Source organism: Sclerotinia sclerotiorum, genomic scaffold, assembly GCF_000146945.2.
Source record: "Sclerotinia sclerotiorum 1980 UF-70 scaffold_8 genomic scaffold, whole genome shotgun sequence".
In the NCBI taxonomy this organism is placed as follows: domain Eukaryota; kingdom Fungi; phylum Ascomycota; class Leotiomycetes; order Helotiales; family Sclerotiniaceae; genus Sclerotinia; species Sclerotinia sclerotiorum.
Genome location: NW_001820828.1, coordinates 248,591 through 260,416, shown reverse-complemented (window position 1 = coordinate 260,416; position 11,826 = coordinate 248,591). Strand labels below are relative to the sequence as shown.

At 38.5% G+C, this 11,826-nt stretch overlaps 4 protein-coding genes across 4 annotated transcripts; 1 reads left to right on the top strand and 3 right to left on the bottom strand.

The window, feature by feature from the left end:
* Positions 1–1,914: 1,914 nt before the first annotated feature.
* SS1G_06417 (predicted protein) lies at positions 1,915–2,597 on the bottom strand (the record flags this gene model as incomplete). The annotated part of the gene is made up of 3 exons (XM_001592128.1): positions 1,915–1,945; positions 1,991–2,101; positions 2,458–2,597. The coding sequence occupies 3 exons, from the start codon at positions 2,595–2,597 to the stop codon at positions 1,915–1,917; spliced, it is 282 nt and encodes a 93-aa protein (XP_001592178.1).
* A 780-nt stretch (positions 2,598–3,377) lies between these two features.
* Positions 3,378–3,852, bottom strand: SS1G_06416 (predicted protein; the record flags this gene model as incomplete). The annotated part of the gene is made up of 2 exons (XM_001592127.1): positions 3,378–3,657; positions 3,830–3,852. The coding sequence occupies 2 exons, from the start codon at positions 3,850–3,852 to the stop codon at positions 3,378–3,380; spliced, it is 303 nt and encodes a 100-aa protein (XP_001592177.1).
* Positions 3,853–8,296: 4,444 nt separating this feature from the next.
* On the top strand, positions 8,297–8,446 carry SS1G_06415 (hypothetical protein; the record flags this gene model as incomplete). Its single annotated transcript, XM_001592126.1, has 1 exon — positions 8,297–8,446. One exon carries the CDS (start codon positions 8,297–8,299, stop codon positions 8,444–8,446), a length of 150 nt encoding a protein of 49 aa, XP_001592176.1.
* A 1,768-nt stretch (positions 8,447–10,214) lies between these two features.
* On the bottom strand, positions 10,215–10,709 carry SS1G_06414 (predicted protein; the record flags this gene model as incomplete). The annotated part of the gene is made up of 2 exons (XM_001592125.1): positions 10,215–10,583; positions 10,707–10,709. 2 exons carry the CDS (start codon positions 10,707–10,709, stop codon positions 10,215–10,217), a joined length of 372 nt encoding a protein of 123 aa, XP_001592175.1.
* Positions 10,710–11,826: the final 1,117 nt, after the last annotated feature.

Genomic DNA, 11,826 nt, shown 5'->3' with positions numbered 1-11,826 from the left:
AAAAAAAAAAAAAGTTTTGGTGAATTGAAAAATGCTGTAAAGGTTCTGGTTGTCCGGAGCGCGTCGCGGAAATTTAAGTTGCGCTGGCTGATCGGGAAAGGAGCCCGCCTGGACGAATGAATCTTATTAAAAATAAAAACTTAAAGCGTAACGAACCGTCGAATAAATAAAAAAATATGGGGGAGTCTGAGCTCTTTTAAGTGTCTAATCGCACCCTTAGCAGGGAAAATGGCGAGAGACACCAATGATTGATTGGGTGAGCGACGCAATCCGGCAGTAGTGTCAGTAGGGTAGTACTTTCCAAAACAATAGCTGAGACTTTGGGGTAACGGCTAGTGTTTTTTTTATTTTATTTTATTTTATTTTTGGGGGGGGGGGGGGGATTTCCTTCCCTCGCTGATTGTCCGTTCGTCAGGGTGATTTGATAGATGATGAATTGTGGTTGGTGGTGATTAGGTCCATAAGGCGAGTAGTTGAATAGGTCTAGGATTAAACGTCGATGAGATATGATATGGATCAGCAATCCCGTAATTAGAAAAGAACCACGAGGAGGAGAGAAAGTAGACGTGGATGTATGTGGGTAAAAAGGGATGTTATCGATGAGCAATCCGTGATATGATATGACGGGATCTTGTGGTATCAGCAACGAGGATACGTTGGTAAAACCTTTCCCATAAACTTTCTGATGAAAGAGTACGAATATATCCAAATGGAGAATAAGAGATGATACACGGTACAGGGTAGGGTGTACGCTCTTTTTAGACCTGGTTCAAGCTGTGGTAATATGTAATGGGACAAGAAAAATAAGTACACTTGGGTCGAATTGTACTTGGTTTTTTGTGTTTTCGACTTTTCTTTACAGAGAAATAGTCCTAATCCTTCGGGTAACGTGAATATCCAGATGGGAATAATGATGGGAAATCTTTATAAATAAAATCCTAGTCCGGTTTATGTTCTTGTAATTTGTGTCTGTCCTTGGCTATATTGTCGAGGAGAAGATAATATTGAAGGGTTCGTTATGCGGAGTATATGGGCCTGGATCCGAATGGCTATCTCAAACTCTTGGGGTTTCCAAGCTATTCCTGTGAATGGACTTTTGGTGGGTATCTAGTCTTTTGATGTCTCAAAACTGTTAATAAATTGGTCTTGCTCTCGTAGCTTTGTAGTTTTGGAAAAATCCACAACATACGAGGGTGTTCTTGTTTCCCGTAGGTTAAATTTTTCGTAAATTCGTAGCAGGAGAAAATCAAGGAGAAAGAATTAGTTTATCAGTCATTCGTTGTTGTCCGTCAGTCCTTCAGCCTAATGCTTGTCGTGGTACAGAATTCAGGAGCTCATTGGGTATCAATATATAGATAGATATGTGATGAATGGAGTTGGGATTTGAATACAAAAGTCCCGTCGCATAGTAGCTAGAAAAGACTAGCGCAATTTGGAAAACATTGCTAGTAGGTGTGGTAAGTTGTATGTAGGTAAGATTTCTTATTAATCTAGATGTCTATTTTGAGCTGAAAAAAGATATGAATGCAGCGTCAAATTGGTAAAGCACGTAAGATGGATGGGACTGAGAAGTGCATGCATGTATTGGTGATGAATGGTAATGTTCTTCAATTTTTGATGATGTTGGCAAGAATGATGGGAAATGAAAGGAAAAGGAAGGGACAACAACAAATGGGACTAATTTCAAATTTTGGGATAGAAGAGAGGATGAAAGTGTCATAACAATCTGTAACTGGTTGTCAGAATTCAGGCCGAGTAGAAAATTGGCGAGCGAGGGATGGAGGAATTTGCGAATAGAGAATGGAGTTCTAGAAGTTTACCTGCGGGGATAATTTATTTTTTTGTCGCGCCTCCTTCATCCGCTTCGCTTCATCTTTTTTTTCCTTCCCTCCCTTCTCCAATAGCCCAGATAAGTTATTTTAGCAAGGCGGCAAATGCTACTTCTCTACCCAATAATACGTTACAGATACGGAATATTTTTAGGACTAACCTAACCCACATAAAACCGTACATGATTTCAAAGTCACGATGACGACGATGGTGCTTCAAAGAATTTGGTTGTCTGGTTATCTGATACACAAAGTTGCCTAGGGGGTTCTGCCTACTTTCATCAAGCAGTAACCATGATTTGCATACGAGAAAACCGTTGGTTGCAGCTTTTCAAATCGATCTCCTAGACGATAAAATGGAAAAATTGATGCACTGCATCAAATGCACGATGTACCGTAGCTACCTAAGCCCACAACGTCAGACCCATCTACAGTGTACTCCGTCCTTTTCCGTACATGACACCAACCGATTAGTTGCTCACGCCGGACTACTTGCATATACCCTAAAGTAGCATATGCACATCGACACGATACCTAGATATTAGCTTGGAGTTCAACAGACGGGCATACGCAATAGGTCAATGACTTGGATGTCAAAGATATCAAAGATGTCAAAGATTATGATTACCTGCAGGCTGCAGTATTCTTGAAAGTATCAGCAATCAAATCAAGAATGTGAAGAATTATGAGATATAGTTTGACAATTTGATATGACTCGAAACGAGGAAACAGACAAGCCACTTTACAACAGACGCCATCTGAAGCCATATTTCATGCACTGGAAGAAATCGAATTCAACATTAGCAATGGCCAAATTTTCATTATCAATCATTCGCTCATTCATCATTTATCCTGTTGTGCAATCTAGCCATTCCTTTCGGCTCTCTTCTATGACTATATTCCAGCAATCCGCACATTTCCCATCTAACCCGATTTACTAAGGTTACAATCCATAACTAACATTCTTCTTTTAGAAATCTGCCTTGGAGACCGCCCAGCAACGTATATGCATTCTTTTTCTTAAAGAAAAAAAAAAGGAAAGAAACAAAGTTCGATTGATAAACATCAGTTAAGGTGTTTCATATCAAAACAATTCCATTGTTACATTTAGATTTCAGAATTGTCGGGTCTCATCATCACCATTGGTAACCAACGATCCCCAGGCAACGCATCGCAGCGCAGCGCATATATCCTGCAAGTCATATATACTCAAACCAACAATTGGTAGTCTTTTTTTATTCTTTTTTTTAACCAATCTTCTCAGGAATCTTTACGAGCTTTTATGACGCGGCTTTTTTCTCGCTCCTGCCGATTCGAAGTGTTTTGTTATTATGACTGCTTCAAATATTTTTCGAAGGATTCTCATTATCAGATCCGGAGTGGAAATTCACCAATCAGAGTATCGAACTCATGGCGCACTATTATGCATTACATGCAATGAATCTAAGGAATTTCAGGAATCTCCATATACATTACTCGAATTTCGGCACTACTGTAGTCTATTATTGTAAAAGAAAAGGGATGCCTCCTTCTACCCTCGCCTAGTCTCTAATTCTTTTCCCTCGTCTTCCGACCGAAGGACTCAGGACTCAGGACACAATCGAAGTCGGGGCACATGTATTTCCCATCACCTTGTATTCCATGTACAAAACCGAAAAATCTGACAGGTAACACCCGCTGTCGTACTTCACGCATGTATTGTCCCAAGTACGTATCTAAAGTACCGATTCGAGTCAGAGGCATAAGGTCAAGTCGCTTAGGATAATGTTTTTCTGCTACTGCACCGGCGGACGAGGGTGAGTTTGAAAGAGAGACAGATTCAGAGTTACTATCTAGTGGTGGCATATCTGAACCTTGATTTACCAAGAATCTTTATCTATACGGAGTATCTATATGGAGTACAGCAGACCATCCTCTCCCATCTATCGTATCGTGTTATCTACTTCAAAGTCTTTGGGCCATTCTTTTCTGCGCTACCTATGCACAAGGCTGAGACTTACCCCTCCTCCGCTATCATCACCATTATCACAAGACAATGTGATGCTTCCGCCCTCCACATAAACGAATCATGATACAGCAATTAAGCATCAGAGTACATATTTTAAAGCAGAACATTTACGTCAAACTGTCTCTGAGCCAAATGGATAACAGACATTTGAACATTTAACATTTCATCAAATTCCAATTCCAAATTAATATCAAAATCAAGCCGCAATATTTCTTTACTCTGTAACAAATGAATGATACTTCGCCCCACCACACCCTCAATTTTAAACCCTACTTCACCGCTTCTTCACACTGCCGTTCGTCTCGCATCAACATCATCTGGCCATAGTATACTTTAAGCCACGATTACCTTTTATTCCTGCGAGTTCCTCGAATTCCTTTATCTTTTGCTTTCTCAAAATCATGTGCCCATCTCTTCGTAAGGGAGGATCTCTACGCCATAGCCCTGCATCCACCCATACTACCCGTCCTTAGCTGCCTATGTCTGTCTGTACATATGTACAGTACCTTCGAGTCACTCTATGTCAATTTATCGAAATCCTGAATTGCCTATTCGGGAAAGGAATACATACATATCAGCACTTTCTCCCTACAAATGAGCAGATAAGCATCTCCCCACAATTTTGACTCAAAAAAAGTCACTCGTCCCAAGAAATATCCATCTTTTGTTACACTGAGACTTTTTACCCATTCAAAGTTTCCAAATTCATCCTTCTGACCATTTTCACAATCATTCGAGTGTGTAAGAAGTATATGGTCGCATGCTCACAGGCCCTTTTTTTCTAAATTCTTCTTCGTTGTTTTGTCTACCTTGCAGTTTATCAAGAATTATTTTTTTGCGTGTACGAGTATTGGCAATCTATTCCAAGATTTTTTTGTTTCATTCTCTATTCCCCCGCGTCGCTTCCCATTCCTCATCGTTTTTCTTCCCGTCTTAGAAGGCTGCAAGGGTTTAGATGTGTAATATGCACCGAAAGGAGACGGTTGCATGATGGCGCACTGCACCCATTCACCTTTTGGGGGCTGAAGGACTTGATCCATCCATACATTTGATGCAGTGCAGGAAGCAGATTTTGGTGATGGGTGTATCACATGATTGGTAATGACGAGATCTGCACTTTTCCTCCGTTGTCTGTCTGACACGTGCAGTTCACGTGCATTTATCTTATCTCGGGCTTAGACAATATCTTTTCTTTGACTTATTATACGTTGAATTTCATGTATCGCCGTTTAATATCCTTTTAGCTACACATGATATACAAAAAAGTTCCTAATTAGTTATTTTGAAACACCTATCTTCCAGCATGGCTAAGACTTTGACTTCGAGTGAGGCTCCTTTTTATTCGTCCAAATAAATGCGAATTATCGCCGACCATAGATAGTCAGATGTTGTTATGAATCAAAGCCTTGCATATGTGCACCGCAGAAGTAGCCTTACCCTCGCTAGACTCACTTTTTTCTGCACTTTCCAAGTTAATGTCATCATAAATATCATCTCCTGCCTCAAAAGAAAAGTTACTCCGAGTTATTCCTTTCTTTTCATATTCCCCGGGTGGATCCCACCTAAACCCCGGATTCTCGTCATCTATTAGCTGTCTCTCTCATTCGTAATCTCCCTCCATATATTTTCATGCCCAAAATTGGGAACGTTCGGTACTCAATTCGGTCTATTCATTTCCCAAATATTTCTTCCTTTCTTTCTTCACACCAGCTTGAACTTTGAAGAATATTCCGGGCCATCATTCCGTCTTAGCTCAACAAAATAAAAATGCGATTCCCATGAGAAAAAAATCTTTTCCATACCTGCAGTCAACCCACCCAACTACTCCCTCTCATTCGTGCCCAACGCCAATAATCCACACGTGGTATGGTCCGTGCTATATGCATGTACGGGGAGGTGCATGGGTGGATGAATTATTTTTTGCCCCTCATTCAGATGCTAAAGTCTGAAGATGAGCAATTTTTGGTTCATCATTCCTTTGCCCCTCATTTGTACTACCAGTCACAATATCCAAATTGCAATGGACATGAAGTGCTCTATCTTACTGGATAGGCAAAATGTACAACAGAGTAGCATTCTGATGTTATATATTCTGATTTAATGTTATGGTGTTTGCGTAACCTAGTTTTTGGTTTTTCTCTCCATTCGATAGTCGCCTAGCTCCTCCATGCGTTGCTCCATAGAGTTCATGCACTGTTGGGATCGATGTGAAAGGACCCACCAACAAGCATGATCGTCTTTCGATCCCAGCTCTCAATTCCATTTTGATTTGTGCTTCATGGGAGATGATTGCGCATCAAATTTTAGATACATATGCATGCGATAAACGAAATATACCGCACCGCATACCAAACATAAGTGTGATTCCTGAGAAAAAGATTTGAGTACTGTATCGAAATTTCATCTTGCACAGATATTGGAAGTTTGTTATCGGTTTTTGATGCCTAAGAAAGAGATGATCTTTCTTGATCATTCCTTCATTCATTCGATCTACAGTGCAACATCAAAGAATATCATAAGATTTTTTAAATACTGTACTCAACAAGAATAACCGGTAGATATTGCTAAATACATTCCTTTCATCCGTGGCGTGATCAACATGATGCGATATCCAAAGAAAAAAGAAAAATTAGCACAAAACCATCGATTGACTACCCAGGTAGATATGCAATGCAAAACCAAAATCGAAATCGAAATAGAATAGGATAGAATAGGAGCAGAAAAAAAAGGAAATGGAATAAGCCCTACCCGTTTTTATGTTCATGCAGCTTTCCCACGGCGGCACGGAACTCCTAGTGAAATACTACGCTACTACTCTAGAAGAAGATAGAAATTACCAATTAGCAATACTTTACCTAGGCAAGTACCTAGGTACCTTTTTTGCATTCTGCGCCAATAGTATTAGTATGTACTATGTAGATAGTTAGCTGTGGAGTTTTGGGATTGGAATTGGAATTGCTAGGTAGGTAGGGCGGATTATCCGCCCTTTTGTAGCTTTTTTACTTTTTGCGCTTTTTTTTTTTCTCTTTCTTTCTTTGTTTCTTTTCTGCTTTGGGAGGTGAGCTGGTGGATGGGTGGAGATTTTTTTTTCTGTCTGTCTGTCTGTCTGGCTGGCTGGCTGGCTGGTTTTGGAAGGCATGGGAAATTTTAAATGTGTTGGTTTGACATGTGATTTTATGTATGAGGGAAGGAATATGAATATGAATGAGGATTTTACCTTTACTAGGTTGTAGGAAATTAAAACTACTCTGTGGTTTTGCATGTGTTAAAGTGTTAAAGTGTTAAAGTGCTAAAGTGTTAAAGTGTTAAAATCTAGAGGGAGTTTTGTGGTGAGCGGAGCATGTGATTTTATGGGGATGGGCTGGGTGCGGATGCGAATGCGAGGGAGGTGATTTGTTTGAGGGGATTTTTGAGGGTTTGGTGCTGGATGGATTGGGTGAATGAATGGATGGATGGATGGATGGATAGGGTAATTGTGCACGAGGGCTTTTTTTTTTCTTTTTTTCTTGTTGGGGTTTGTGGTGATAGGGATGGCGATAATGGAATGTGAAGTTGATTGATTGATTAATTAATTGATTGAGTGATTATATATCAAAATACTCGAATATATTATTTTCAATTATAAGTTTTTCATTGATTAGATGTGACGGAAAAGTCGTAAACGGAGTCAATTCAATCACTTAGAATCTAAAACTAAAGAACTAAGAAGATTCTAAGTAAGAAGGTCTTTATATACAGGGCTAGTGCACGTGAGCCACTAGTGGGTAACAACCGTCACGTAACATTAGAAATAGGTGTTTGTTTCATTATTAGGTGTTTTTTAGGTAGGATTATTAAATCAATTGAGGCTAGAAGATTTTTTTATAATTATTGAGATATTAGTATTTATTTATTAATTATAATATTAAAGATTTCTTGTAACGTGGTTTATCACCGAGCGGGCCATATCACCGAGCGGGCCACTTTTACCTCAATTTATATCTTTCAACTTCAATACGCGATTTATCAACAATATATTATGGAATCGAATGATCAAGAAGGTCGAATACTTTTAGCTATCGAAGCTATCAATAAAGACCAAAAATTAAGCATTCGGAAGGTTGCTAAGCTATATAATATCCTGCGTACAAAGATTCAGCGCAGAATGGACGGTACTACCCCTTGTATTGAATCTCGAGCAAATAATTATAATTTGATCAAATTAGAAGAGGAAGTGTTTATCCAGTATATAATCGATATGGATGAGAGAGGGTTTGCACCTAAATTAAGTGGTGTAGAAGATATGGCGAATTATATCCTCGAATCGCAGGGTGCGAAGAAGGTTGGAAAGCTCTGGGCTCATTGCTTTGTTAAACGATGCCCAGAATTAAAGATGTGTTTTAATTGTGTTTATGATTTTCAAAGAGCTCTTTGTGAAGATCCCAAGCTTATTGAAGAGTGATTTGGATTGGTATCGAATATGCAGGCGAAATATGGTATTGTCGATTCCGATTTCTACAATTTCGACGAAACCGGCTTTATGATGGGTATAATATGCTTTGGAATGGTTGTAACTAGTGCTGAACGAAATGGCAGAAGCAAGGCAATACAATTAGGTAATCGAGAGTGAGCTATGGCAATTATATATGGTAATGGAGAGGGTGAAATTATACCTTTATTTCTGGTAGTTTAAGGACAAGTTTATCTTTCCAATTGGTATATCGAAACCGATTTTCCTGCGGATTGGACTATTAAACCTACTTTCAATGGATGGACGAATAATGAGATAGGGTTAGAATGATTAAAGCATTTCGATAAATATATTATTCGTTAAAGGAAGGGCAAATATCGAATATTAGTATTGGATGGGTACGAAAGTTATGAATCAATACTTTTTTAATTATATTGCAAATCAAATGATATTATATGTCTCAAATTACTATTATATTCAAGTTATTTAATTCAACTATTCGATGTTAGATGTTTTGATATACTCAAACGTTTATATAGTTATCAAATTGAAGGATTTATCAAAGTTTATATCAATTATATTACCAAGATTGAATTCTTTATAGCCTTCAAAGCTGTATATTTACAATCATTTACTATTCAGAATATGAAAGCTGGTTTTCGAGGAGCAAGTCTAATATCATTCGATCCTCAATCTATACTTTCAAAACTAGATATTAGGATTCGTACTTCTATCTCTTCATCTACCTCTTTGGAACTTACCAACTCCTGGATCTCTCAAATCCCTCATAATCCAATTGAGGCTCTCTTACAATCAACTTTAGTAAAAGCTCGAATAACTCGTCATCAATCAAGTTCTTCTACACCTATATTTGAGATTGTACAAGTTTTAGTTAAAGGTACAGATGTTGGGTTTCTTGAGACCAGAAAAAGCATCAGATTGAATTGATTGATTCTCTAGCTAAGCAGTTAAGCTGCGAGTATATATTCAAAAAATGAAGGAATAAGGTTGGGTATTCAGCTTTCGGAATTAAAAGTGCTTTGAAATCAAAATATTGAAAGCAAACAAACAATATACCAAAAAGGAAAGAATGAATTAAAAGTTGAGTTTTGTTTGCTCCTTATATGCATCATGCAATATATATGCATATGCTGCCAAGATCCCAGGAGGTCAACAGAAATGGAAGAGCTTGAAAGACCGGAGGTTATATATACGAAAAACTTTCCATGAACTAACTTTTCTATTTTAGTTTGCCAGGGCTAAGATGTGTCTAGAGAGGTTCTAAGCTCTAGCGATATTCTAGCCTGTCTTTAGTTCCAATTAGCATGACTTAGAGTTCAAGTTTGAATTTAGACAAGGCTAGATTCTAGAGCGTGGTCACTCATGATTCTGAAGTTATGAGTGAATTATGAGCAATTGTGTTTAAAACTATTAGTTTTGGGTCCTGAAAAACGAAAAGAAGCTTAGATATCTCGGAAAACAAGGATATGTTATGCCTCTAAGGCATCTTTAAACCAGAAACTTTACCATTTGTGACTCTTGAGGGTAATACTCAGTGAAAGCGTTAACAGAAAATTTTATTTAGCAATTCTTCAAATGCTACCTCACAAGGTAAATCGAGCAGATGAAGATCACGTCAATCTTCTGTACTATGGATCAAGAATAGAGAGACTTCAAGCGCTTCGCTACTTTCGACTACTGAAATAACTCTGGACGCTAAAATGGTTGTGACCATTGAAACTATCTTGATAAGGATTTTATTTCAAATGACCACTTTGTTAAGGTGCTTGAGGCGTTTCCTAAACTCTAAGTTCTTATTGCTGTCTGAGCTATTGTACTCGCTAATTACTGGATAAAAAACCCTACTCACTACCAAAAAGCTGCACAACGACTTTAACCAAATCTCTCAAGTATTTTTTTATTTACGCTATGTCCCATTCTCCCGCCCAGCAGTTGTTTCCTCATCCCGTGCAATTCCCTCGATCGCATCTAGCCCTAATCCAAGTACATCATTCTTTGTGAATTCCAACTTCAATCTATCCTTCAACTCATCAACTGCAGCCGCACCATTCTCTCTCATTTGTAATTGGCGGTCCTTGCAGATTGCGACGTACAGTGTACGGAGTTGAAATATAACCCCGAGGGATAGTAATATGAATAACCATGCAAAAAATTGTCGTGCTTCATATAGTGCCTTATAATCGTATTGTTGTTGTTCTTCTTCGATGGTTGTGGAGCTGAGCGTAGTGAATATGGATGTGAAACTGGTGAGCAACAGAGGAGTTTGAACTGCTGCCTATCATGAAGGCGTATTAGCCAGATTTAAGGAGCAAAGGAAGAACAACTAAAGTGGTGAAGTTTCTGATAAATGCAAACATTAAATACAATGCAATGCACTGGGATTGAAAAGAACACATACCATCTTGATTGAGAGCTATTGTTCTTCCCTAGACTCCGAGCGAACGATTATAGTAATGGATAGAAAGCGTTATGTCGTCTGTCTAGTATATATATGTATATTGATGTAAGTGTGCTGGTGAATGCGGAAATGAAGCCAGCGACACTCAGAAAATAGATAATGGATAAAATTCCCTGGAAGAATTTACCAGAAGCTGCTTCCCTACTCCAGATCACTAGAACTTAAATTAAGTCTGTTGTATCATTAATCCTTACTTCAAGGTAAGCACATCCCCGAACTACGCAGCTTCTTTCGTTAATTAAGCTTACTTTATCCCCCTATCTGGTTCGCTAGTTAACTCGCTAGAACATTTAGTGCTACTTAGTCAATGCGCTAAGTCTAGCAACGATAATTGAATAACCTCCTCCGCTTCATGAAATTTTCAGAAGTCACGCGATAAAAAGTTATTGAAACTAGAGATTTGTAGAGAATGGTGAGTATAATGTACAAATCTGGCACTTAATTTGAAGATGGAATCTATGTGGAGTAGCACGAGCAATGAAATTCACTTAGAAGATATGAGAAGAATTTACGGTGATTCATAATGTTGGAGGATAATACTAATGAGAATTAAATAATTCAGAATGATGGCTCGATTGAAGCCCTTACTAAATTATAGACGTGAAGTTCTATCTAAAAAAAATCACGTTTGTGCCATTTCTGACTTACTAAGTTTGACCGTCAGAGTTTGTTGTGAATTATTAGCCAGTTCAACCAAGGCGAGATTATGACTTTTTCAGAAGCTCGGGGATGGCAGACACTGCCAATTTTACTAAAGCCTTTCCCGAAAGTTGCTTTTATCTCGACTAAGCCTATTTTAACAATTTGAGAAGATTTTATGATTCTTCAGCGAGATTGCGCCTATATGGCTTTCGGAATTTTCAATTATTCCCAGTGACTAGTCGTTTATCACCCATGTTTTCATTCGTGCTTTTCGATGAGTCATGAGCCATGATTGCCAATATCCTCGGTCGTCCCTAATCTCCCTGACTTCGCTGATTCATGGCAAAAAACTTTCCGAGTCACTATACGAGACTTGCCAATGAAAGCTCATAGCCTTTCCTTTCATATATGCTATTGG